At 42.9% G+C, this 27,741-nt stretch overlaps 1 protein-coding gene across 1 annotated transcript; it reads left to right on the top strand.

Annotated features, from left to right (window-relative positions):
- Positions 1 to 644: 644 nt before the first annotated feature.
- On the top strand, positions 645 to 27,741 carry dnah10 (dynein axonemal heavy chain 10; the record flags this gene model as incomplete). Its single annotated transcript, XM_079266072.1, has 77 exons — positions 645 to 953; positions 1,824 to 1,923; positions 2,262 to 2,377; positions 2,548 to 2,764; positions 3,026 to 3,183; positions 3,378 to 3,608; positions 3,815 to 4,005; positions 4,187 to 4,385; positions 4,499 to 4,693; positions 5,550 to 5,720; positions 6,008 to 6,202; positions 6,276 to 6,434; positions 6,549 to 6,715; positions 6,802 to 6,953; positions 7,070 to 7,234; positions 7,318 to 7,525; positions 7,656 to 7,812; positions 7,920 to 8,399; positions 8,485 to 8,643; positions 8,735 to 8,851; positions 8,958 to 9,060; positions 9,174 to 9,352; positions 9,447 to 9,658; positions 10,095 to 10,251; positions 10,339 to 10,572; positions 10,646 to 10,768; positions 10,860 to 11,093; positions 11,237 to 11,460; positions 11,557 to 11,826; positions 11,932 to 12,115; positions 12,231 to 12,365; positions 12,961 to 13,113; positions 13,289 to 13,477; positions 13,817 to 13,963; positions 14,375 to 14,566; positions 14,715 to 14,833; positions 14,917 to 15,075; positions 15,177 to 15,312; positions 15,412 to 15,534; positions 15,619 to 15,750; positions 15,879 to 16,095; positions 16,338 to 16,457; positions 16,589 to 16,734; positions 16,807 to 16,959; positions 17,057 to 17,317; positions 17,408 to 17,580; positions 17,666 to 17,759; positions 17,942 to 18,109; positions 18,261 to 18,449; positions 18,962 to 19,133; positions 19,220 to 19,423; positions 19,503 to 19,583; positions 19,737 to 19,934; positions 20,066 to 20,227; positions 20,332 to 20,506; positions 20,777 to 20,958; positions 21,078 to 21,214; positions 21,299 to 21,513; positions 21,632 to 21,853; positions 22,039 to 22,186; positions 22,384 to 22,663; positions 22,772 to 23,001; positions 23,078 to 23,351; positions 23,469 to 23,573; positions 23,672 to 23,826; positions 23,910 to 24,064; positions 24,251 to 24,434; positions 24,582 to 24,782; positions 25,176 to 25,385; positions 25,503 to 25,598; positions 25,693 to 25,864; positions 26,122 to 26,253; positions 26,485 to 26,696; positions 26,809 to 26,976; positions 27,098 to 27,278; positions 27,354 to 27,496; positions 27,595 to 27,741. The coding sequence occupies 77 exons, from the start codon at positions 645 to 647 to the stop codon at positions 27,739 to 27,741; spliced, it is 13,713 nt and encodes a 4,570-aa protein (XP_079122198.1).

The following is a 27,741-nucleotide window of genomic DNA, read 5'->3' as shown; positions in this document are numbered from 1 at the left end:
CCCAGGCTCCGGCATGTTCCTTCCAACAACAGGTGTTTTTACACCCAGTGTGACCCTACGGCCGGGGCTCTGGGCTGTATTTCAGTCGTATGCTTCAGTCGGCGTCCCTCTCGTACTACATTAAGAATTCAAAATGGCTCTTACAGATACATTTAGGTTCCAATGTTCATCCATTGTCTATGTAAAACCCACTGGCGGGACGCCATCAAGTTTGTAGTCTTGCTTTGCTTCTTTACATAAAAAAATACACTCGCACACAAACTATCAAAACACAAGTTACTATTTGTATTTATTACTTCGGTCAAATTGAAGCGTGTTCATGTAGTTGGCTCCCCCTTGACTGATAACTGGTAACGTTGTCCATAAACGGTTAGAGTCTACCGTAAGACTGATCAGGTAACTGCCTTTCAGTCATCACTCTGGGCATTTTGTACCCAAACTCATCCACAGGTCGCGAGCAGTAGTCGCGAGCAGTGTTGGTTTCCACGGCAACGTCAAACGGATAAACTGCAGCATAGCAGCTTGCCGTTAGCAGTTAAAGCTAACATTACTGGGAACCGTAATGTATTTCGACAACGTTTAAAATCGCGCGTTACAAAGTAATTTATGATTTTCATTATCGAAATGTTGACTAATTGAAGAACATGGCCCACGACGACGTACGAGTGGAGTGGATCCGAGAATGCGTCTCAGCCGGGTTCAACATAGCGGACGGTTCCGACTGTTTCCGCGAACTATTCGACCGGGGAGATGGAGAGGAAGAGGAGAAGATCACCAGGTTTTTGAACGTGGTCTCGGAGGAAGACTCGACATCGTGTCTTGTGTTTTTCAAAACGTTCACAACCACAGAAAGGCGGAGAGATGGAGACTCTTCCGATCCTGACAAGGAGTCCAGGACTCAAAGTGGACCAGAGAAGACCTCAGAGGAGACAAGTGAACAGAGTCCCACACATGTGAGATCACATTTTAACCCTTGCGTTGTCCTGGGGTCATTTTTGACATCATCAAAAACCAGCAAAAACCCGGGGGCGGGGGTTGTTTTATTTAGGGCTATTTAGGTAGTCAACAAAAAACTAAGTACCTGACACATAAACTTTGGTAGCAATTTTAATTCTAATAATGTTCTGCAGGTTCAAATTGCTGGGGTCAAAAATAACCCCAGGATAACAAGTGTTAGAAAATGTGAAGGTAACAGGAGGCTTAAATGTTGCAGAAATGAATGTTGACATGTTTTATATGTCAGGTAATGACTTTGAATAAAGTTGACTTAGGAGTTGAAACACAGAGGTGGGTGATCATTTATACTGTATGCTTTATAAACAGTCAAACCTGACGGGGTCATTTTTGACCCCAGAGGACAACAGGTGTTATTATGTGCTGCCATTAGAAAAATTCAAATGATTCAAGAACAGCATCCTCACTAAACTTTGATATGTACCTCTCTGTGATCAGTCAAATTGTAAAAAAATTATATAAAGTCAAAATAATTCATTGTTTCATTGTATTTTCACTCAAAAACAGGGTCTACTTTTATGTAAACAAGGTCTATTGGCCCTAAATTCCAAAATGAAGGGAAACATTTGTGGTAATGTGTTGGACTGAAGTAAGACTAAAGGTGTAAAACAGAATTGAATTTATACTATATACTTTAAAAACAGTCAAACCAGGTGGGGTCATGGACAACAAGTGTATGGCAGTCGGGAGGACAACACAAGGGGTTAACATGTGAAAGGGCTTTCACATTGTGGCTGTATTTGAAATCATTTATTTGTGTATTGTTGACGGAGAGGGAAAAATGTAATTTGTGGTTTTGTGTTTTCAAGGTTCAAGTGGTCTATCACATTGAGCTTCATGTGGCAGTAAACGAATACCCAGAGAGATTTCTGAAATCCACCGTGTTCTACTTTCTCAGGAACACAAAGGGTGAGACGACAGATCATTAACCCAGTCAGCATTTTTCCGTTGAATAGACGTTTAAAAGACGTTGGAATTGGTTGAAAAGTGAAAGTTTTTTCGCGACTATTTGTAGACGTTGATTAAACGGCAAAAAAACTTTAGCCGTTAACTTTTCAATGTCTTTTCAACGTCACCGTGTTTTAACCGTCAAAATGCTCTCAGATCAAGATAAATACTTAATGTTAGTAACACATCAACAGTTTCCACTTACAGGACAAAAGACCAAGTGATACAGCATGTTCAAGCCTTTATTGCACCACATAAAAGAATATCAACCAAGATTTTGTCATTTGTGTTTTAAATAGAGGCCGTTGATGAACCAAAGGACATGAAAGCGGCCTGTAAACTGATGCCCAGGCTATTTGACATTGGTATGGATAATGGACAGTCCCTTTCTGTGCTGCAGAACAAACTTGCCCATGTAAGTAAAATGAAAAACGACAAATAACGAGCAGCAACAGCTAACAGTCAGACTAAAACCTAATACAACAACAAGAGAAAAAAACGTCACCATCAACCATGTATATTAAAAACATTAGATTTTCTGAATAAAGAATATGTGATTAATATTTTCCCTCCGTCTCTTGTCAGGTGTATATTCCCTTGATTACTGCCCACCAGATGAAGACAACTGGTGCAGGTTATGAAAGCAGGGCAGTTTCTCCTCAGGGGGAAACCAGTGGAGAGGAAGAAGAGAAGAGTCCAGTGAAGTCAAGCGGGCAACTCACCATTCGTGACGAGTTGCTCAATATGTTGTACAAGTATTCGGGCATGGTCCAGACAACTATCCAACGCCTTCAGATACAAGGTTTGATTTATTAGATAGACCAAAGACTTTTATTCAGGAATTTATCATTGTTTGACATTCAAAAAAACAAGTCAAGATTTTATTGAAATCTGCAGAATAATTAACAACCTGTTGGAATTCCCCCTCATGAACATCAGTTCAGTTTTTTGTTGGGGTCGGTAAATAGAGAAAAAACAAGTCTCTAATATACTGCTCATGCTTGTTTTTAATGTTTGGTTCATAACAAACAGTGCAATCTAAAGATCAGCTTCTTTGTCGCAGATGAGACTAGACTGCTCATCCCTGAGCTCGACCTGGAGCCGGAGGTGGATGTACTGCTATCTAATCCAGAGATGGTAGAGAAGCTGGAGCAGTGTGTGATGAACTGGCGGACTCAGATTACCATTGTTATTGAGTTGCAGCAAAACAAAGAGCCACAGGTTTGTGGGTACCAGTGATGTTCTGGGGTGGTTTTAGTCACCTGATGTAGAGCCCTCCTGTCCTGGCCCGTTACCAAGAAATGATATCCCTGTCAGCTCAAAATGTATTTCTCATATGTAGAAGAAATCAATCCGAATATTCATAATGATATCCAAAGGCCAAAGTGAAACATTCAGTGTTAATGTTCCTCCAGGGCCCTGGCCCTTTGGCAGAGGTAGCTTTTTGGCGGGAGCGTGCATCCATCATGAATGGTCTGAGTGAGCAACTCAAGCAGCCAGGAGTCTGCAAGATCCTGGAGGTGCTGACCAAAGCAGATGCAGGCATTGTTCACACCCTGGAAGGAACAGTTGTTGAACTCACGAAATACAGTGCGGAGTCCGATGATAACTTACGCTTCCTCAGCATATTGGAAAGACACTTCATGGTGAGGCTGCATTTTTTTACAATTCATAGTTGCTAAATATTTTTCACATGACACGCTGTTAAGATTGAACAGTGTAACTGACAAGACCCGATGGTTACAAAAATACACTTGCCAAGAACATTTTCTAAAAATCTCAATTGTGACTACAGAATTGTTTTGTTATCCTAACCTACATTGATATTAAAAATGAACATTGTCTGTTGTAGAATCTGGGTACTGTAGCAAATTTTAATGCACTCCTGGAGACCATCCCCGATTTGATGACCAGCCTGCAAATTGTGTGGATGATATCTTGCTACTACAACACAAATGAGCGCATGGTCCCTCTAATGAAGCGTATCGCCTGGCAGCTGTGTCAACGTGTGACTCAAGTAATTGATGTCCACACGCTATTCAAGTATGTGGCGATATACATGTGTTTCAATTTTACGTTGGAGGCTTGGGGCTTAGCAGGAGTTTAAGTTTAACTATATTTTTAAATGATTAATATTGCTCTGTAGTCAGTCAGAATCCTTTATTTGAATTGGTTGTTTTGGGGGGTTTCAGTATAGCTTAACAATGTGCTGTGCCTTCGACAGAGATAAGAGGGAAGTGGCCAAATCCAAGGTGCATGATGCTAAGCAGGTCCTGGACCTGTGGAAGTCATCCTACTTCCAAATGCGTGCTGAACTTGAAAAATCAGGCAGGATTCACCGCTGGGAATTTGACCGTAAGACACTGTTTGAGAGGACTGATCACATGGCTTCCGTCTGCCAGGACTATTACAACATTTTGCAGGTCTGTATACACACAAACGCCACAAATACTGGCCTCTCACTCTACTCAACATGAGAATGTGTTAAAAGCAACTCAGGTTTTTGAAAGAGTTCTTCCTGATTTGTGTTGTGCAGATTTTGGAGGAGTTATATAATAGCTTTGGTCCAGAGCTGAGAAATATGACCAGTGACCCAAAACGCATTGAAGAAGTTTTGTGCAGAGTGGATGGTCTGGTTTTGCCGATTGAAGACGTCGATTTTGATCCTTTCAACATCTGTAAGATGAGTAGCTGGAAAATGATCATGCATGACTTCAACACTACGGTTCAGGTGAGTTCAGGACATCTGAAATACAGAAGTTGTGCAAATACAAGTTCTTGTCTATCAAAATAAATTAACTGAAAGGAAAAATTTGCCACCTTTTATGTGGATGTCCAGTCAGTGCTGCTGGTAAATGTAGTCCACTGAAGAAATTAAAATGAACAATTATGACATGCATTGACCCAGAAAGGTTTTTCCCTCTGTAGCGGAGCAGTGCTAGCTGTGCCTATAAGTACCAGGGTGCATTGCACGTGAACAGCGAGTTCACTACGTCTGATAAATAAACAAAATAAACACACAAAATGTCAATGAAGGACAAATTCTTACACCTAAATAGAAAAGCACCACCGTACACCATCTGAATTGGAGTTTCTCTTCTACACTGAACTAAGACGAGCTTAATTGCCTTGTTTACGCATCCTAAAACTCACCAAAACCAATAGTCCTTTTGTCTTCCCACTGTTCCAACAATCAGCAACTCTGATTTGGTTGAAATAAATCCTTAATTCACTGAGTAGGATGTGATAATCTGCTGGCTCTACATGCTGTATCTCTCTGCTGTGTCAGTTGCTCCACTAAGTGGCTGGCGGCTCTCAACGTGGCGGCTGGAAACGTGACACTTGCAAAGAGAATAAAAAAGTTTTCGAGCGGCATTGCGCCCCACAGCTACCAAAGCTAGAACATTAGTAACCACTGCAGGTGGTCTTCACACTATATGCTTCACCTATAAGGTTTAAAATTGTAGTTCCCTTTTAAGCATGGCTGTAGCAATGAGCTTGGCATTTTCAAATACAATTGCATCATTTTGTTCGTGCTGTAAACCTCAATGATCAAGCTGATTCCCTTGTCGCATCTGTCTGCTCAGGCTATTGAGGGAGAGGCCATCAACTTCTTTGACCAGTCTTTTAAGACACTGCACTCTTCAGCTGCTGCCCTTGACATGCTCCTGAAATTCAAAAACATCCGCTCCAGAGAGGCCATCAACAACCATTTGATGAGAAAGTTTGAAGACATCCTTGTTCACTATTGCAAAGAGGTACTGTACTGTGAAATCTAGAAACGGTGCGGGGTGATATTTGAATTTGCAGTTGAATTTAAATGAGAATCAAGTTATGTGGTGATATCAGATCAGTATATCTATTGGTGAACAGTGCGTGTACAGCAGTGTAGTGGCTAGCACTGTTACCTCACAGGTTCGATTTCAGGGCTGCACAGCCCTTCTATGTGGAGTTTGCATGCACTCCCAATGTACTCAGCCTCATGATTCAACACTTTTCTAAAAATATGTACTTTTGTAGAATGCCCAAGTCGTTTTTGTTGTAGGTGGACAGCGAAAGTGAAATATTTGAGGCAAAGAAGGACAATCCACCACTAAACAGGAACGAGCCTCCTGTGGGAGGAGCCATCAGATGGGCTCAATCTATTTTCCACCGCATCAAACACACCATCCTTCCCTTTCTGAAAGTGCCGGAGATGCTGGAAAGTGAACGGTTAAATGAGGTGAGTTATTTCACTGTTGTAAATATAACATTTTTTCGACACCAAAATGTTATTGAAAGCCTTTGTGTGACTTGCGCTGCATTCTTCTCAGGCCAAGGACAAGTACGTGGAAATGTCAAAACGGATCAAGAACTATGAGGAGAAGAAGTACAAGTACTGGCTGGCTGAGACAGAAAGCAACTTGCCATTGCTGATGAAAAAAAACCTGTTGGTCATGATTACCAGTGAAAACCAAATGCCGGCAGAACTGGTACGTATCTCTCTATTTACATACTCATAACTGTTACTCCATATTGTGCAACATGCAGATACAGTCACAATCTCTCAATTTCCCTTCATTTGTTTTGATTTTTCTCATTTTAAGGATGTCCCTCCAACTGACAACAGGCCACAGATGGGTGTGCGATACATTGTGAACTTTGCTCCAGAGATCAAAGAAATCATTTCGGAGACGAAACACCTGGCGTCACTTGGCTACTCTGCGCCTGACCTGGCTCAAAGTGTTGCTTTACAAGAGTACAAATTCATCGGGTAAATATAATTACCAGACACTGAGTACCAAACCCATCACTGATTGATGTAATCTCTGGCCTGACCTGTTTCAACCTTGGCTTTAGATACGTGAATGATCTGAACAACGTTGTCAACTCCTACCACTCTGTAATGGACAGCCTAAGTGAGACGCTCTTCATTATGCTGGCCCAACAGATCAAAGTGGTCAAAAAAGACATGCATTTTGGATGCAAAAGACTCAACTGGAACTCTTTGGGTATGGTGTATACAGAGGCTGAAATGCCCGTTTAGTCTGATTTATGCACACTGGTTGTCTGATGGAATTAGTATTGTCTGTAAAATTGAAATTAAATAATAAACGTTTGGTTTTAGGCATCCTCGACTTCATCAATCAAGGACGTCAGGCTGTCTCTAAGTTTGAGTTAGTTATCAACACGGTTCAGGAGAATGAGAGGGACATTGAGTCAAAGTTGCAATCCATGGTGATGGCCAACATACTGAAATATCAAGTCCCAGACAAATCAAACGACTTACCAAGTAGGATGTTATTTATTGGATATATTCATTTTAATATAGGACTGAACTTATTTTCATCGACTTTATTGCATTCTTTTTTCCAGAGGTCAAGGAGTTCTGTGTACATATGGAACGAGAGCGAACCAAGACTGTGAAATTTCTGAGTAGAAAGTATGCAGAAATTGGACCCCTCATCACTGAGACAGAGAAGTTGATCACGGGAACCGGCAGTGGCAAAGCCAAATGTATGGCAGATTATTACATATACTGGGAACGCAAGGTGCTAGACTCCCTTATACAGATGGTGGTTCGGTAATTACATGATTTTAAAGTTTTTGAAGTTATCAACTTTATGAGCAGTGATAATCACTACTCCTTTAAAATGCAACACAGTACCTGTTTCAACCACTGTAGCATCCCTCTTGTTGACTTTCACATTTAGGAACGCCCAGGCCTTCAACGCGGCGCTGAGGGGAAGTATCGCTCTTTTCCAAATTGATGTCATCCTTTCTGCCCCGGAGATTGTGTTGCAGCCCCAAAGCAATGAGATCTACTTGCTGATCATGCGGTGTATCAGAGACTGTGTAGAAAGCACCAAGGTAGGATAATCAGGATTTTCCTATGTACCACTGTATTTAAAAACAATATTATTTGTATTGTAACACTGAAGATGTGACTTGATTCTGCCCATACTGTTGTGTTTCAGCAATTTGTGCGTTGGATGCATGGGACCTGCATTAAGTGCCCTCCCCAACATGTGGGTGGTGAAGATGAGGTGGTGACATTTAGTTTCCACAGTGACGTGCGGCAGCATCCTCAGATAAATGAGAGCGCCGTGACAGTGTCCCAGAACATACAGCAGCTGCTCTTCTCTGTGGATCAGTATCTCGTCCACTGGAAACGCTATGGGCCCCTTTGGGAAAAGAACAAAACCATCGTCAATGAAAGGTTTGCTGCAAGAAAACCATCCTGTGTCATGTACGATGATAAGCTGCAGTTCCTTTCACGTATCAATCAAGAGGTGATGCTGGAGCCTCTGTTTAAGACTGAGCACATCATCCATCTAAACTTGGAGCCTCTGGCTCACACGGTGCAGGAAGCTGCTGAGTCCTGGATCAGTTCACTAGGTAGTCTGCTCAACAAGCCTGCCAAAGTGGATCTCTTCAACTTGAGAGATGAACTCATGGTATTGAATCTTGCTACACTGTGTCATAGTCAATATTCTTCGATTTTTACGTGTGATTTATACTTATGGCTATTTTATACAACAGCAACTCTCTGGAAAGCTGAAAGAAAACCCGGACACTTTTGATGACCTGAAGTCCGTCGTTGGCACCATATCAGACATCAGGGACATGTGGATAGATGTGGAGATGAGATTCATTGATATTCAGGAAAGATACAGAACAATGGCCATGTACAAAGTGGAGGTTTGTTTAATGTTAAATTATTGCGCATTTAAAGTATAAATTGATACTTTCTCTCTTGCTGAATGTCTTGTGTTCTGTTTTGCTTGTGTAGGTCGGAGAGGATGAACGCGAGCTGGTGGCCAACATTGACCAGATGTGGAATGACCTGCTTGCAGAATCCAGACAAGTGGATCGAAGTCTGACAGGCGTCAAGAAATCCTTTACTCAGGTAAGATATCAAACTCACGCAATCTGATTGAACGTAAAATGAAAAGTACAGTTTTTGGAAATGTACATTTACATTCTCTTCCTAATGTCACCCCTTACACTCAAAGACTACAAAGGAGAAGATTGAGGAGTTCAAGCAGGAATTGTCTATCTTTGCTGAAAGTTTCAACATGCATGGTCCTGGAGCTGTGGGAGATGATTTAGAGAAAGGTACTTGTGCACTTAAACCCTGCCTTCAGTTGTTATATCCAGAGCAATAATATATGGTGGTACATTTTGAAATGGAGTGGAGGAACCAGTCTCTCTCATGTTTTTCTTTGCAGGACTGACTATTATGGAAACATATGAGGCAGACCTTGCCAAGATAGTGGCAGGACGGCATGAGCTAGCTAATGCTGAGAAGCTCTTGGACCTACCAGTCACTGCGTACCCAGTGGCTGTTAGCGTACAGAAAGAGATGAAGGGCTTGAGACAGATCTATGATGTCTATAAAGCTCAGAAGGTTGGATGTGGTTGCATATTGGGACACTTTGTACATCATTTTGGTCAACATGGTTTTTCAAGTATTTCAAATGGTTTGTCCTTCCATCTTATAGGACGCAAAGACAGAGTGGTCTCAGACATTGTGGGTGAATTTAAACATCCAGCTGCTACAGGAGGGGGTCGAAGGTTTCAGCAAAAGCTTGAGGCAGCTGCCCACAGATGTGCGGGCGTTACCTGTGGCCTTCTTCCTAGAAGGACGCATGAAGGAGTTCAGAGAGTCTCTGCCTCTTCTGCTGGACCTGAAGAATGAGGCCCTCAGAGACAGGTCCGTCTACAGATTGACACCTGTGACGACCCCTCCCTTCCACCAGGGGTCTGTGTCTGTTTCCTCTCAGGTTGTCTTGCAGGATGTTGATCGGCAGCTAACGAGCCTCACCTGAGCCTGCTGGGTTGGTCCCAGCTATAAAGGCTGCCCCTCTTCTTTGGCTGGGCCCCTCTCTGCGCCTCCCCTCTCTGACTCCTGTGTGGAGGACCTGGCTGGCTGCTGCCTTGTTTTGATTGTTTGTTTAGTTAGTTGTACTTTAAATAAATGTCGATTAATTACTTCATCACTCATCTCCCTCATGTTATGACTTTTTGAGCCGGGTCGTGACACACCCAAAACAAAATGAGAGTAGGATAGGAAATATTGAAATTGTATGTTGTCCAGGATATAAATATGATGGTTATGACAACATGTGATTTTATATTTCGGGCCACAGACACTGGAAGGAACTGATGGAAAGGACCGGCTCTAGCTTTGAGATGAACCCTGACAGCTTCACGCTGGAGAACGTGTTTGCAATGGAGTTGCACAAATATGCAAACGTCATAGGTGGCATTGTCACCTCTGCTGTAAAAGAGCTCATTATTGAAAAGGCAAGCGGGATTTATCTCAGTTTGGAGTCAGAGATCAGTTGCATCTGATTATCAGTGAAATCACAAATAGTTTGTGTGTGTTTCCAGGGAGTGAAGAAGGTGGTTGATACCTGGGAAAACATGAAGTTCAGTGTGCTGCCCTATTTCAAAGGCACCCAGGAACGTGGTTCTATACTGGGCGCAGTGGACGAGATCCTGCTGAGTGTGGACAACGATGCCATGAACCTACAGCGCATGGCGGGAAGTCGTTTTGTTGGACCTTTCCTTGGCACCATAAAACAATGGGAAAAGGACCTGTCCCTTATCCGTGAGACTATAGAGGTCAGTGAGACCATCTCCCATCACACGAAAGCCAATCCATAACATTTCTGCTGAATAAATATTTCTTGCACAGGTATTGTTGCTAGTACAACGAAAACGGATGTTCCTGGAGAGCATATTCATCGGCGGAGACGTTAACTCGCAGTTACCAGAGGAAGCCAAGATATTTGACAACATTGACAGAAAGTTTAAAGAAGTGAGTTTGGCAAAAATATCAGCCTGATGAAAGCAAAGCACTCTGTTACTGGACAACTCACAATAATATCTTGTTCTTAATGTTTTTTAAGATAATGAGTGACACAGTGAGGGGTCCAAACATTAAGCGGTGTTGCCTGATTCCCAACCGGCTAAGAGACCTGCAGGCCCTGAGTGATGGTCTGGAGAGGTGCCAGAAGAGTCTCAGTGACCACCTGGACCGCAAGAGGAATGCGTTTCCCCGCTTCTTCTTCATCTCTGATGATGAACTGCTCAGCATTCTGGGGAGTAATGACCCTACCTGTGTTCAGGAGCACATGATCAAGGTATCACACCGCCACAGACAAAGTCTGAGGGACAGAACAGACACAATATACAACATAATATTCTTCAAAGTAGAAATGAAGAGGATCACCGCTTGCTATGTGTGTGAAACATTTTCCGAGATTTTTTTTCTTTGTTCCACAAGATGTATGACAACATAGCATCTCTGAGGTTTGATGTGGAAAGCAATGGGGAGACAGTAGCTGGAGCCATGGTGTCTGCTGAGGGTGAGGTCATGGAGCTGAAGAAGCCCATCCCGGTGGAGGGCAGGGTGGAGGAGTGGATGACGGTAATACTACAGGAGATGAGGAGGACTAATAAACATATCACCAAGGATGCGATCTTCTCCTACTGTAAAGACATGAGCAGGTGTGTGGAAATATTCTAATATGTGTGTGAGCAATGTTGCCAGTGTCTGTGTGTGCAAATGAGCTGCAGTCAATTTGTCATTCCCTTTTCTCATAGGGTGGATTGGATGTTGCTGTACCAGGGCATGGTGGTGCTGGCAGCAAACCAAGTGTGGTGGACCTGGGAGGTGGAAGATGTCTTTAAAAATGTGAAGAAAGGAGAGAAGCACGCACTGAAGAACTATGCTGAGAAAATGCACCAGCAGATTGATGAGCTGGTGACACGCATTACACAACCCATGAAGAAAAATGACAGACGAAAGATAAACACTGTGCTCATCATCGATGTCCACGCAAGAGACATTGTAGACAACTTTCTAAACAACAGGTAAGCTTAACCTCTGCCAGTTTTAACATTTTTCAAAGATATGACAGTGTAACTCTTGTGTTTGAACTTAAATACTTCAATTATAAAATGTAATTCTCTTTCCAGTATAATGGACGCTAAAGAGTTTGAGTGGGAAAGCCAACTCAGGTTCTACTGGGTCAAGGAACATAACAACCTATTTGTGCGTCAGTGCAGTGCTACGTTCTCTTACGGCTATGAGTACATGGGGTTGAACGGTCGATTGGTTATAACCCCACTGACAGACCGTATCTACTTCACCCTCACACAGGTTTGAGAAGCGTTGCACATTGTTTTATCAACCACACCCGAGCAGAAACGTGTGAATTCTTCTGTCAGTTTGTTTTGACAACATGATGCCTGTCTGTTGGTGTGATGTGATACAGGCTCTCTCCATGTACCTGGGCGGAGCTTCTGCTGGACCAGCTGGTACAGGAAAGACAGAGTCCACCAAAGATCTGGCCAAGGCTTTAGGCCTGCTCTGTGTGGTTACTAACTGCGGTGAGGGCATGGACTACATGGTAAGAAGCCTACACTTCAAGAGCCAACAGCTACTGAAACATCTTTGTGCCATAAACCTGTTCTGTAACCTTTAGGTTCCTATTTAAAAAGGCTCTGATTGAGAACAGTCACAGCTGATGTAATATAGGCTTTATTATTATAATTCACCTCTCAGACATTACTGTGTGTTGTTTTTGTATTTATTCAAATGATGAATAAATATCCTAATGTATAAAAACAGAAGTTTTTAGAAGTACAGTGTTTGGGATTCCAACATAAAACATAGTCCCAAAACTCGCCACCACACTCCTTGAATAAAAGAGGGTGTCATCAGGCATGTCTGCTGTTTATGGTATGTTCACGCACTTCTATGCACATCCTGGTGAAAAATACAGTGTATAGGATACGCAACTGTATACACATTGTTTCTTGCTGCCAATGTGCTCACTTCCATGAGTCTAAAAAGTGATGGCCAAAAGTTCTCGTAATCATTTGTATGGTGTGTTGCGTGCAAACTTCACGCTGTTGCACTCTCTGCCTGACAAAGTTGCCAGTCTCTGCTCTTCATTTGTCACGAGCTTTTTCTGCTCTAATTTCTTTCCTCTCTGTGCGCAGGCTGTGGGTAAGATCCTCTCCGGCCTTGCCCAGTGTGGAGCGTGGGGCTGCTTTGATGAGTTCAATCGAATTGATGCCTCAGTGTTGTCAGTTATCGCCTCCCAAATCCAGACAATCCGCAATGCTCTCAGTCTGCACCTTAAAAGGTTCCATGTAAGTCTCTTGTAGTTATGCAGAACCAGGAATGAATACATCGAAAATAATTCCAGTTTTTATATTCATCCATTGATAAGTTTATTTCTCTCATGATCATTTTGGTTGATTGCTTGCTTCTTCAGTTAATGACCATTATCCCCCTAAACCTGCTTCTTTTCACTCTTAACATCAGTTTGAAAGGCAAGAGATCAGCCTGAACAGCCGCATGGGGATTTTCATCACCATGAATCCAGGGTATGCAGGTCGCACAGAGCTGCCAGAATCAGTCAAAGCCCTCTTCAGGCCTGTGGTGGTCATTGCCCCTGACCTGCAGCAGATTTGTGAGATCATGCTCTTCTCTGAGGGCTTCCTAATGGCCACGGTGAGGGACACACTCACACAAAGCACAGATTACATTGCTGCTATTTAGCTGATGCTCTCATCCTGAGCAATGTATAATGAACACCATTTATACATAATGTAATATATATAAAATATATTAGATTATATTACTATAATGTACAAGATGTATTAGTTATTTCATGGAATTAAAAATGCAAGGATCATTTATAGTGAATTACTTGAACATTTTCTGAGATTTCTTTAAGCATAGAAACACATTTTTTGTGTAAACATTGAAAAATCCCAAACTGCAGTGTTTGCAGCTACACATTTCAATTTCTTATTTAGGATTTCATCTTTACATTTGTATTCAATGCAGGTGCTGGCAAAGAAGATGACAGTACTGTATAAGCTGGCACATGAGCAGCTGTCAAAGCAGTCTCATTATGACTTTGGCCTGCGGGCTCTGAAGTCAGTCCTGGTGATGGCAGGAGAGCTGAGGAGAGGTTCACCAGACCTCAGTGAGGTAGAGACAAAGCAACATCTTTCCCGTTTAATTTTCATATCGTAAATAGAAAACTTCTCATGTTTGCTTACATTCAATATTGAACAAGGGACTTGTTAATTTGTGATCCCTCAAGTATAGACTGAAGCTTGATTATTGTTGGGAACTTGTTTAAGATGAGGTCTTTTTAGTGTCTACCTAGTATCTTGTATCAAGTAATGTTGCAGATGCCACAGAAAATATGAGAAAGAAATACTTTCGGTATGATAGTAATTACTACTTACAGGTTTTTCTGCTTTTTGTCAGTTTATTTGAAGTAGGGGCAGCAGTCTGGCTTAAAAGCTGACTCTATTAAAATCACCATCACTTCAACCCATATTGAAAAATACAACTTTCAAAAGAACCTGTTATTTCCGTCTTTTCTCTCCACAGGATGAGGTGTTGATGCGTGCTCTGAGGGACATGAATCTGCCAAGATTTGTATTTGAGGACGTGCCCTTGTTCCTCGGGCTGATCTCAGATCTGTTCCCTGGGCTAGACTGCCCTCGTGTTCGCTATCCCAACTTCAAGGATGCTGTGGAAGAAATCCTGCAAGAGAACAAATATGTCATGCTGCCTAACCAGGTGTCTGATCTGGGTCTTAGATTTGATTTTTTTGAGATACAGGCTTTCCTACACAGCTTAAGGATTGTTGAGTTACTGTAGCAAAGATGTCGTTGCACCATGTTTGGATGTTGACATATCCCTTTCTCTGTGCTGTCTGTGGTTTCAGGTGGATAAAGTGATGCAGATGTATGAGACGATGATGACTAGACACACTGTTATGGTTGTGGGCCCAACAGGTGGAGGGAAATCAGTTGTGATCAGCACATTATGTCAAGCTCAGACCAAGTCAGTTTATATCACTTAAGCTTACAGCACCTTCCTGATATTTTGTGTGAACAATAGTAATCTTCATTTTATCTCATCATCAGATTGGGATTTCAAACCAAGATGTTTCCCCTAAACCCTAAAGCCACGAGTGTCATTGAGCTTTACGGTGTTCTTGACCCCGACACTCGAGACTGGACTGATGGGATCTTATCCAACATCTTCCGTGACATCAACAAGCCTACTGACGAAAAGGGGCGGAGGTAAAAAAAATACAACCCAAAAAATCATTCTGTTGATGAAGATGTGCAATAAGCCAGTGATGTCATTCATCCATTCATACCACATGAACTTTGGCTCTCAGGTACATCCTGTTCGATGGGGATGTAGATGCTCTGTGGGTCGAGAATATGAACTCAGTGATGGATGACAACAAGCTCCTCACTCTAGCCAATGGAGAACGGATCCATTTACAGAGTCAGTGTGCCCTGCTGTTTGAGGTTTGTCTGAATTTCAAGACGGCTGTCGGCAGAATACCTTTCCCTTCACCTGCAAAGCAACTTTCAGAGCAATAATGTAAGGAAACTTCGCCATCACAGGTTGGAGATCTGCAGTATGCTTCCCCTGCTACTGTTTCCCGCTGTGGGATGGTTTTTGTTGACCCCAAAAACCTGAGATATACCCCATATTGGCAGAGATGGGTGAACAACAGACCTGACGGGGTATGAAAAAAAACATGAACACGATATCATAACTGTATTTGTTACTAATTTGATAATATCTCAACACTGTTTTTGTTTTTCTAGGAACAAAAAGTGCTCAACAAACTGTTTGAGAAATATGTGCCCAGCTCTATTGACATGATTGTAGATGGTGTTGTTGATGGCAAACAGGGCCAGAAACTGAAAACGGTTGTCCCTCAGACAGATCTAAACATGGTAGGTTACTCCCATCTATCTCAAATGTACTCCAGCACCACTTTCGTTGTATTCATGCATGAAGATTAGTATAGTCCCAATTAAGACTATACTTGGATGAACTAGGCATGTGTTGGTTTTGCATTCAGGTGACTCAGCTGTGCTTGACACTGGATGCGCTGCTTGAGAGTGAGAGCAGCAGTGCTGAGGTCCTACAGTGTTACTTCCTGGAAGCACTGTTCTGCTCGCTGGGGGCCACATTGCTGGAGAGCGCTAGGATAAAGTTTGACGAGTTCATCAAAAGCCTTTCCGGCTTAACTACAGTGCATGATGAGAACGCGGTGGCTGGACCTGGTGATATCCCAGGTAAAATGAAAGGATTTGTACTTTTTATGAAATCAGCATGCATTGTCTAGAATAGATTATGCAGTTTTTCTATTTACCCACCGGGGTGACATTTAATATCATTTACGCGAGGACAGGGCTGGGATATATGAATGTACCGGTACATAATATGAGATTGTTCATCATTGCAGACACTTTTAAAGATGAATAAACAAGAACACTTTATGGTTTTATGTTGAAATAATTTGTCTGCATCCAAACAGGATACCTCCCGACTCTGTATGATTTTCATTTTGATGGAACACAAGAGAAGTGGGTTCCCTGGAGTTCTCTGGTCACCAAATATATCCACAACCCTGAGATGAAGTTTGCTGATATTTTAGGTAAAGGTCAATTCTGTGAGCTGTGAAGCAGTGACGAATCAGGTGTCCCACCGAGATATTGATTTGAACTTTTGGCCCTCCTGAGTTCCTTCTTCCACTTTGATTTTCTTTATCCTCCATCTTTGCTTTAGTGCCAACTATCGACACGACGAGAGCCAGCTGGATCCTGCAACAGATGGTGAAGATAAAGAGGCCAGTGCTTCTGGTCGGAGAGTCTGGCACGTCCAAGACTGCTGCCATTCATAACTTCCTGAAGAACCTCAATGCCGATACATGGGTAAGTTTACCACACACATTTGTTATGTCACTTGAGATGAGATTATTTACATTTGTTCCCTTCTGTTTCTAGAATACTCTGATCATCAACTTCTCATCCAGAACAACTTCAATGGACCTGCAGAGGAACTTGGAGGCCAATGTGGCGAAAAGGACCAAAGAGACTTATGGGCCTACTATGGGGAAAAGACTGCTGGTCTTTATTGATGACATGAATATGCCAAAGGTACCTACTCCAAACTCTCAACGACTTCTCGCATCTCCTTCACTGTGACAGAGCTTGTATGTTTAATATTATTGCAATATACCATGTGCTCGTCCAGGTGGATCATTACGGCACACAGCAGCCCATCGCACTTCTGAAGCTGCTATTGGACCGAGGAGGCATGTATGACAGAGGGAAGGATCTTAACTACAAAATCCTCAAGGACCTCGGGTTTATTGCTGCCATGGGAAAGGCAGGAGGTGGGAGGAACGAGGTAGATCCCCGCTTCATCTCCATCTTCAGTGTCTTCATCGTCCCCTTCCCTGCAGTGGACTCCCTCCACCTTATCTATGCTTCCATTCTCAAAGGCCACACCACAGTGAGTATCTCTTTCCCACATTAATCAATACATATCAGAAACTCAATCATCCATATAACTCAGATTTAATAAACGAATCAAATATTTTAGGCATTTGAAGACGCCATACAGAAGGTGTGTGATAAGGTCACCTGCTGCACACTGGAACTGTACAACAACATCATCAAAGATTTGCCACCCACCCCCTCCAAGTTCCACTACATCTTTAACCTGAGGGACCTGTCAAGAGTCTGCAATGGACTGACCCTCACCAAACCTGACAGGTCTGATCTGGCACATTCACTCCATTAACAAAGACTTTGTTTATGTTTTTAAATGTATTTGCTTTGCCTGATTATGCTCTTGTAGGTTTTTGACCGTCACCCAATTTTTGCGAGTCTGGAGAAATGAGTGCCTGAGAATCTTCCATGACCGACTTACTGATGAAACTGACAAAGCCTTGGTAATAATTATTAACAATAGTGGTCGATGTTTACTGTATGTTCTCTTTTGTATTGACTACAGGGGCAAATCCAATATGTTTGATGTTTTTCCAACTGTAATTAGAAATGTATGATCATCTGCTATATACTGAATAGTTTTGTATTTCACCGTAAAAAAGTACCCAATGTGTTTGGCCACCAGCTCCAAGGCCACTTCAAGAACCTGATTGAGGAGCATTTCAAGTCAGACATGGAGGCAGTCATGAGGGACCCAATTCTTTTTGGAGACTACAGGACAGCCCTCCGTGAGATGGAACCACGGGTCTATGAGGACATACAGGACTATGATGTGTCAAAAGCCCTGTTTCAGGTATTATCACGTTATTAACTGTGTTATTAATCGCAATAGGTGGTCTCAGTCTAATTTTTATTTGGGAGTGTTGTAGTATAATAACACGACGAATTGTTACAATTATTTACTCTCGCATCCTGAGAGACCACTGTGTTTTTGCATTCTGCAGGAAATCCTAGAGGAATACAATGAGAACAAGTCGGGGATGAACCTAGTACTGTTTGAGGATGTTCTGGAACATCTGACCCGTGTGCACCGCATCATCCGCATTGATCGTGGCCACGCACTGCTCGTCGGTGTGGGGGGCTCTGGCAAGCAGTCCCTCACCAGGCTCGCTGCCTTCGCTGCTGGCTGTGAGGTTGTAAAACACAAGAACCACGATGGGTGTGGTGGAGGGCAATTCATTCTCAATCATGAACAAATGTCAAAGTTTCTATTCTTTAGGCTTGCAGTTAAAAATTCAAGTCATATATACTACAATTACTCTTAAGGCAGAGTTAATAGACTTTTTATTAAAATGTTCACCACTAGACACCACATGTGTCATGCCACAAGACATCTAGAACATTTCCTTATACTGCCATAAGAATGAGGACTCTTATCGAAGCATTGCAACAAGATGATTTGGAATGTAGGAATAGGTGACACTGTCTTCCAATGTGGAAACAGGAGTCTTCTCACTTAAAAGCTACTAAAGGAAGAATTGAAATGGAAAATTAGGTTTAGAGAGTTTAAGCAGCATTGAACTATACCTTCCTGGTCATATTTTGAAAAGGGGTTCTTAACTCTGATTTCTGTGGTGTAAAACATCACACATAGACAAATGTTTGCAAATAACTCCCATTTAGTAATGCAATCTGCCTTTTCCAGATGTTCGAAATAACCGTAAGCAGAGGATACAGTGAGTCAAACTTCCGTGATGACCTGAAAGTCCTGTACTTGAAGCTTGGCATTGAAAATAAGAAGACAGTGTTCCTCTTTACTGATGCCCATGTTGCTGAGGAAGGCTTCTTGGAACTCATTAACAGCATGCTCACCTCAGGTTGGTTGTCATACTAACCTCATGGCACACATTACATTTATTTTTCTTAAAAGCCACAGCTGTAGCACTGATCATGCTCTCTCTAGGGATTGTTCCTGCATTGTTCCCTGATGATGAGAAGGAGTCAGTTCTCAACCAGCTTCGTGATGAGGCTCTTACGATGGGAGCAGGTCCCTCGAAGGAGAGTGTGTGGCAGTACTTTGTCAACAAGAGCGCCAACAATCTACACATTGTATTAGCCATGTCTCCAGCAGGTGACACCCTCAGGACACGCTGCAGGGACTTCCCAGGTGAAATGCTGTGTGAGGCTTCACTTGATTTTGTTATCATTTCTGGTTTTCTTTCACTAACTGTGTACTTTTCTCTCAGGACTGATGAACAACACTGTGATAGACTGGTTCTTGCCATGGCCTCCACAGGCATTACTTGCAGTCGCTCACGCTTTCCTAGGTGTGTAAATACACACATTTATATTTCTTTTAAATGCATATGTTATGACAGCCATTTAAGGGATTTTCTTTACTGTATTTAACTATAATGACACCTACAGTAATATTCTATCCCTAAATCTAGATTTTCTTTTTTGTCTTTTTTTTTCAACAGGTGAAAGTTCAATGATTCCTAAGTCACACTCTGCAGCAGTGATAGCTCATGTGTGCATGGTCCATAGCTCTGTGGGTGACTATAGCAAGCTATTCCAGCAGAAACTTAGACGATGCAACTATGTTACTCCAAAGAACTACTTGGACTTCATCAGCACCTATTTTAACCTTTTGGAGGAAAGGGATCAAGATATTCTGGGTGAGAAGATGGAACACATTATGAAGTCTGTACCTCTGTGTGAAGGGTTCAACTGGTGCCACAGGGCTACTGTGCATTGATTATTTGAAAAACGTATTATTTATTTGAGAACTTGTTCCCTCTTGTTCCAGCTCAGTGCAAGCATCTAGAAGGAGGTTTGGACAAACTGAAGGAGGCCAGTGAGCAGCTGGCTGAGCTGAATATCAAGCTAGCAGAGCAGAAGGTGTTCCTTGCTGATAAGTCCACAGCCTGTGAGGCCCTGCTGAATGAGATTGGCACAAACACGACAGTAGGTCAGTGAATACCTGCATCTCTTAACTCGGGGTTATGATAAACACAATGTACTGTAAGCTTTCAAAACGAAACACAACATTTACAATAATGTTTCCTTTCCTAGCTGAGGTGAAAAAGACTCTGGCAGAAGACAAAGCCAAAGAGATTGAAGAGCAGAACAAAGTAATCGCTGTGGAGCAGGAAGAAGCTGAAAGTGCTCTGGCCGAGGGCCTGCCGGCTTTAGAGGCAGCCCGCAGAACCCTGCAAGACCTGGAGAAATCTGATGTCGTAGCGATCCAGTAAGCTCTCTTCCTTACTCAGAGCATTGTTTTCATTCTGTTGTTGAAAAAGCAAACGATGATTCATCAGAATGAATCAGTAAACAGGGACTAAACCTCTGTAAATAAAATGTTCTGTATTTGGTGTTGCTTAATATTCTACAATGTTTCATCGGGCACTGATTAATCATCATGAAAACTTAACACTTGCATACCTGACCAAAAAACTTTTGTCATCCGTTCATCAAAACTCTCACTCTATCTGCATCTTTCGGCTGGTTCGTCGTGCAGATCTTTTGCCAAGCCACCCAAACAGGTGCAGGTGGTTTGTGAGTGCATCCTGGTGATACGTGGCTACAAGGAGATCAATTGGCAGTCAGCCAAGGGGATGCTGTCAGAGGCTACCTTCCTGCGCTCGCTGATGGAAATGGACGTTGATTCCATAAATGCTAACCAGGTCAAGACTGTCAAAGGTAAGTGGGCTTCATGATCTATGAATAATATGAATTATGACAATACCCATATACTGTATATGATAGTGGCATTTCCATTTGCCAAGTATGCTACAGTTGTTTTCTTTGCAAATGGTTAGGCTACCTAAAGAACCTCCAGACAAGCGTTAAGGAGATGCAAGCCATAAGTAAGGCCGGCTCAGGAATGCTCAAGTTTGTCGAAGCTATCATGGGTTACTGTGAGGTTGCAAGGTTGATAAAACCCAAGAGAGAGAAGGTAATTTCAAGTTTGTACACGCTAACATCATGCTCTATAAGTACGAACACAGATTGAACAGGCTTATTTCCAATTTGTTTTTAGGTTGCACGCCTAGAGAAGAAGTACTTTGAGAGTAAGAAGGAGCTGGAATATATTCAGAGTGAGCTTAACGATCTCCAAATGGAGTTGCGCGCTCTTGGAGAGGAGTACCAAGCTGGTATTGAGGAGAAACGGCTGCTAGAGAACGAGGCTGAGCTCATGCAGAGGAGGCTGATAGTTGCTGAAAAAATCTCTGGCTTGAGCTCTGAGAGTGAACGGTGAGGCTGTAAAATATATAGCACACTTAACCTAACCCAACCAACCTTGCTTAGAGTTGCTTATTTGTTTATTTTTAATCGCCTTTTCTTGATTCACCTATTTCGTTTTACCACTCAGATGGACACAACATTTGGAGGAGTTGAAGCAGCGTCGAGTGCGTCTCCTGGGTGACTGCCTGATATCTGCTGCTTTCCTGAGCTATGTAGGGGCCTTCACTTGGGACTTCAGGAATGAAATGGTATACCAAGTATGGGTTAAGGATGTGCAGGATAGAGGCATCCCCTTGAGCCAGCCTTTCAAATTGGAAAGTCTTCTGACTGATGAGGTAGAAATCAGCAGGTGAGAAGGAGTGTGTTCTCACTACAGATTATACAAGTTTCACCTTGACAAGACAATGTACAATATGATTTTGTCCAATCAAATGATAGGACTTGGGTGTTGTGGTAGCAGGCTAGGTGATTGTTGCACTTATGTGGATTTGTCTTTATTTTGCCTGCATACTGACTGTAAACCCTATGTGATAGATGGGGCTCAGAGGGCTTGCCTCCAGATGAACTCTCAGTGCAGAATGGAATCCTCACAAGCAGGGGGAGCCGTTTTCCCATATGTATTGACCCACAACAGCAAGCACTCAACTGGATTAAGAAGAAGGAAGAAAACAATAACCTCAAGGTACAAAATCTTTCATTCCTATACAGGATTTGTTTCATTACCGCTCACAAGTCCCAGAATGACTGCTGACTCAGTAGAAGACTGGTGCTCAGTCTTCTACGTAGGTGCTCAGGCCCGGAGGCACCCACGGAATCGGCAGCTATGCTTTGTAAAGAGTTACAACCTGCTGACATTGTCATCATCCTTTTCTTCCCCAGATCTCATCTTTCAATGATCCAGACTTCCTGAACCAGTTAGAATTGGCCATTAAATATGGCTTCCCATTCCTTTTACAAGATGTGGATGAGTACATTGATCCCGTGATTGACAATGTCCTGGAGAAGAACGTAAAAGGAACAGAGGGCAGACAGGTCATCATGCTGGGTGACAAGGAGGTGGACTACGATCCCAACTTTAAACTGTACCTCAACTCTAAACATGCTAACCCCAAATACTCCCCATCCGTGTTCGGAAAAGCCATGGTCATTAATTATACTGGTAAGATTGTTTGGTATGCCAACCATGGTATTGTCTGTAACATTTGAACAGCGTGTTATGAATGCTGTGCTTGTCTGTGTCCATTCATTGTATCTATATTACCCGTAGTGACTCTTACGGGTCTGGAGGACCAGCTGCTGAGCCTTGTCATGGGCTTTGAGAAGAAGGCGCTGGAGGAGCAGCGTGAGCATTTGATTGAAGAGACGAGCAACAATAAGAAGCTGCTGAAGAAACACGGGGACTCCTTGCTCAGAGAGCTGTCCACAACTACAGGCAACATGCTGGATAACACAGAGCTGATTCACACATTGGAGGAGACAAAGGCAAAAGCCAGTGAGGTCAGTTTGGAGTAAAAGCATTTTCACTGAAGTCATTGATCCTAGTTTTTAATTTATTTGATGTTGTGATCATCAGGTATTTGAGAAACTACAGTTGCTCGAGAAGACATCTTTGGACATTGATCAACTCAGAGACAGCTACCGACCTGCTGCCAAGCGCGGTGCTATCCTGTTCTTCGTACTGACAGAAATGGCTCTGGTGAACAGCATGTACCAGCACTCTCTAGCCTCCTACCTGGAAGTGTTTGAGCTTTCACTGTGCAGATCTCTGTTTGACTCTGACCTGCTCAAAAGACTGAATAACATCATGAACACTCTGACATACAGTGTTTATAACTACGGCTGCACAGGTAAAATAATAACTTGAATAATGGAATGGATGGAAAAGGATCAATATCTTAAGATAAAACGTAGTATTTATGATTACTTTGTGGTTATTATAACCTGAACTGACTGTGTATCCTTAGGTCTGTTTGAGAGACACAAGCTGCTCTTTTCCTTCAACATGACCATCAAGATTGAGCAGACGGAGGGGAGGTCACCTCAGGAGGAGTTGGAGTTCTTTATCAAGGGTGAGATATCCAGAGAAGTTTAACTCATCTAAAATGTTTAAGTAGATGTTTAAGTAGGTGTTCAAAGCTCTTCTTGTCTTTCCACTTTGCGTGTAAAGGTAATCTATCCCTGGAAAAGAGCACTCGTAAAAAGCCCTGTGACTGGCTTGCAGACCAGGGCTGGGAGGACATAGTGAAACTAGCAGAGCTCTTTCCTGAGCAGTTTGGCTCTCTGCCGGATGATGTGGAGAAAAATCCCACTGACTGGAAGTCTGTAAGTGACCACAGTGACAGGAATCACTCTCGGCATTTTACATAATCGGTTGAGAGTTTAACCTTGATTCATTTTCTCCTCAGTGGTATGACTTAGATGGAGCAGAACAGGCTCAAGTCCCCATGAAATATGAGGAGACCCTGTCGGCCTTTCAGAAGCTGCTGTTGCTGCGCTGCTTCCGTGTTGATAGAATCTACAGAGCTGTGACTGACTACATCACTGTCACCATGGGCGAGAAGTGAGACTGTTTCTGTTGCAATATTGCAATTAAAGATGTATAGTATATACTGTATAATGTATATACACCACCGTGGTGCTGCTTAAGTTGACTAAACACAATTAGTTTGACAATGTTTATAGAAGATGTCAATATTTACACAGAGAGAAACAAAGTTTCTATGTGTTTTCTTGTGTTTCTGCTCAGATATGTGCAGCCCCCTGTGATCAGCTTTGATGAAATTTATAATCAGAGCACACCGTCCTCCCCCATTGTCTTCATCTTGAGTCCCGGCTCCGATCCATCCGCTGATCTCGTGAAACTAGCCGAGGGGGCAGGCTTTGCAGACATCAAGTTCAAGTCCCTTGCTGTGGGTCAAGGCCAAGAGAAGGTACTGAAGACTTCTCTTCCATATCACAGCTGCGAAGCTTTAAGTGTGGTCACGTGGAATGAGTATGGGGAACAGGAAGTAGTCACACTAAGTATCAATAGAAAGTTAGGCCGTTGAGAGTAACTGTCTTCTGAACCTGTGATAAAGGTGGCACTGCATTTGCTGGAGAGGGCGAGATCCCGTGGTCAGTGGTTGTTGCTGCAGAACTGCCACCTGATGGTACAGTGGCTGAAGGAACTGGAGAAGTCCTTCGAGAAGATCATTAACACCAACCCCAAATTCCGCTTGTGGATCACCACCAACCCCATTAAGGATTTCCCCATTGGCCTACTGCAAAAGTCTCTAAAGGTGAAACACTTTGTCTCTTTTCCTTCAGAAGTATCTTTTGTAGGGTTTCTAAGATCCAGTATTCGGTACAAGGATTTCCTTAAATAGGTGTTGAATTAAAATGTTTTTCATCTCTATGTTGGGAATATGACATTGTTGCATTTCCAATACAGCGAGGTTTAAATAAATAAACGAGTTTTAAATTGTACACCCCAGTGGGGGGGTAGCCGCATTCAATGAGCGTGGAAGAGACTGTTTTTTGTGAAGAAAAGCAAGTCTTGAAAGCTTAATATGAGACCAAATGGCTTGTTGAGACTGATGTTTTGATGGTTGACATTTTACAATACTAACTACAACAATGATAGGGACAGAATGTTTTAATTGTATTTACGTGTACTTTAATATTGTGTGCAGGTAGTGACAGAGCTTCCCAACGGTCTCAAGCTGAACATAAGAGCCACATACTCTAAAATCTCCCAGAAGACCTTGGATGCATGCCCTCACCCTGCCTTCAGAAGCCTGGTATATGTGCTGGCCTTCTTTCATGCTGTGGTGCAAGAGAGACGCAAGTACGGAAAGATTGGCTGGAACGTCCCCTGTGACTTCAATGAGTCTGACTTCTTCGTAAGTGGCACGGGAGTCATTTTCACTGTGTTTCAGGGATTTGATTTTTAGTCTCCATTTAAGTTATATTTCAATTAACTTGTAAATGGTTTAAAGTTATGATACTGTGTTCAACAGGTGAGCATGGAGATCCTGAAGACCTACCTGACCAAAGCTCACAACCAAGGAGATAGACTTATTCCCTGGGGAAGTCTTAAATACCTTATTGGGGAGGTTAGGCTAAATTCATTGTGTTTTAATAGATTGTACATCTATTATGTTGCTGGCTGATGCTGTGCATTAAGCATGTCTGTGTAATGTTTTGTAGGTGATGTATGGTGGGCGAGCCATAGATAGCTTTGACCGCAGGATCCTGACAGTCTACATGAATGAGTACCTTGGAGACTTCCTCTTCTACACCTTTCAGCAATTCCACTTCTTCAGCAACAAGGACGTCGATTACAAGCTCCCACCAACTGGGCCCAAGGGAGTCTATGTTGGTAAGTCAATATTTGAATTGCTTTACATTCTCTTACTTACTGAAAAAAAAAAATTGCAGTAGCTGCAATTATGGACGTGCATGCATCCATCACATTTGAATGCATTCACACACACACACACAACCTCATGAACAGCCTCCCAGGGCGAAACTGTGGCTGCCAAAGAGTGGGACATTTTGCTGACTGACCGACAGAGCGAGATATAGAGCTGCTGGGCGCTGCTAAAAAGTGAATTTTTACCTTGCTATCTGTTACAGATGAGATTGAGATGATGCCACTGGTGAACACAGCAGAGGTATTGGGTCTTCATTCCAATGCAGAGATAGGATACTACACACAGGCAGCTAAAGACATGTGGACTCACCTAAGAGACCTGCATCCTCAGACAGGTATGATTTGGCATCTTTCTTCTATCTTGCCTCTCAATTGATTTCAATGGAAGAAATTGTAACGTTGCTTGCCCGCCTCCACATTGAGTTTGAGTGCAGAAGAGCATTCCTTGAAGTAATATTTACTTTTTTCCGAAGGAGAAGCTGTTCCATACTGTTGAAGGGTGTTTACTCTCTTTGCTGCCATGTGTTTCCTCTCTCATGGCCTTTTAACACTCTCATATGCCTCAGGTGAATCTGCTGGAAGCATCAGTAGGGATGAGGTCATCAGCCAGGTGGCCCAGGACATCCAGAACAAGCTGCCCAAGTTATTCGACATAGACGTGATCTGTAAAAAGTTTGGGACTGACACTTCCCCGACCTCAGTGGTGCTGCTTCAAGAACTGGAGCGCTTCAACAAGCTAGTGGTCCGCATGCAGCACTCTCTGGCTGAGCTGCAGAGGGTGAGACGGAAGGGCAGAGGACAACAAGATGTTGGGGAAACAAACAGATATGTGTCGCGTCTTTGCGCTTCACACAGGTTTGTATTTGTTCTGATTCTCTTGTGTCCCCTAGGCCTTGGCGGGTGAGGTGGGAATGAGCAGTGAGTTAGATGAGGTTGCTCGGGCACTTTTTAATGGTCACATCCCTGCCATTTGGAAGAAGTTGGCCCCTGAAACTCTTAAGTCTCTCGGCAACTGGATGAGCCATTTCAAGAGGCGTTATGAGCAGTATAGCTACTGGGTGAGGACGGACACACACTATCACAGATCACCTCTTATATGTTGTCCCTTTGTGTTCTGGCATTAACAAGTAGGGAAAGCATATTTATGTCTGATGTATCTGTGTATCTTGTGTCTACCAGGTGGATGAGGGAGAGCCAAAGGTCATGTGGCTATCAGGACTCCATATCCCAGAGTCCTACCTGACTGCTGTGGTCCAGGCTGCATGCAGGAAAAATGGTTGGCCTCTAGATCTTTACACGCTGCACACACAGGTGACCCAGTACCGCAGTGAGGATGAAGTCAGTGACGGACCTGGACAGGGTAATGAAATAACACCCTCCATCTGCAGCATAATCAGGAATTAGTTATGAAGACTGACAGTATTTTCCCCTGCAGGCTGCTTTGTGTCCGGCCTGTATCTGGAGGGGGCGGACTGGGACACGGAGAAGGGCTGCTTGGTGAAGAGCAAACCAAAGGTTCTGGTTGTTCCACTCCCTATTCTCAAAGTCATCCCCATAGCACACCGCCTGCGTCTAAAGGTGATGACCACATGCACTACAGGTCCCCAAACATATAATGACTTACTTCACTATTTCAATGTTTATTTCCTAACTGTCATGTGTGTTTTGTACCACAGAATACGATACGGACACCAGTCTACACCACATCTCTGCACAGGGATGCAATGGGTGTGGGGTTGGTGTTTGAGGCAGACTTGAGCACCACGATCCACATGTCCCACTGGGTGCTCCAGGGAGTCTGTTTGACACTCAACGCTGAGTAA

The sequence above is a fragment of the Melanostigma gelatinosum genome (genome assembly GCF_949748355.1).
Source record: "Melanostigma gelatinosum genome assembly, chromosome: 3".
In the NCBI taxonomy this organism is placed as follows: Eukaryota; Metazoa; Chordata; class Actinopteri; order Perciformes; family Zoarcidae; genus Melanostigma; species Melanostigma gelatinosum.
This window is presented reverse-complemented; position numbering and strand designations above follow the sequence as displayed.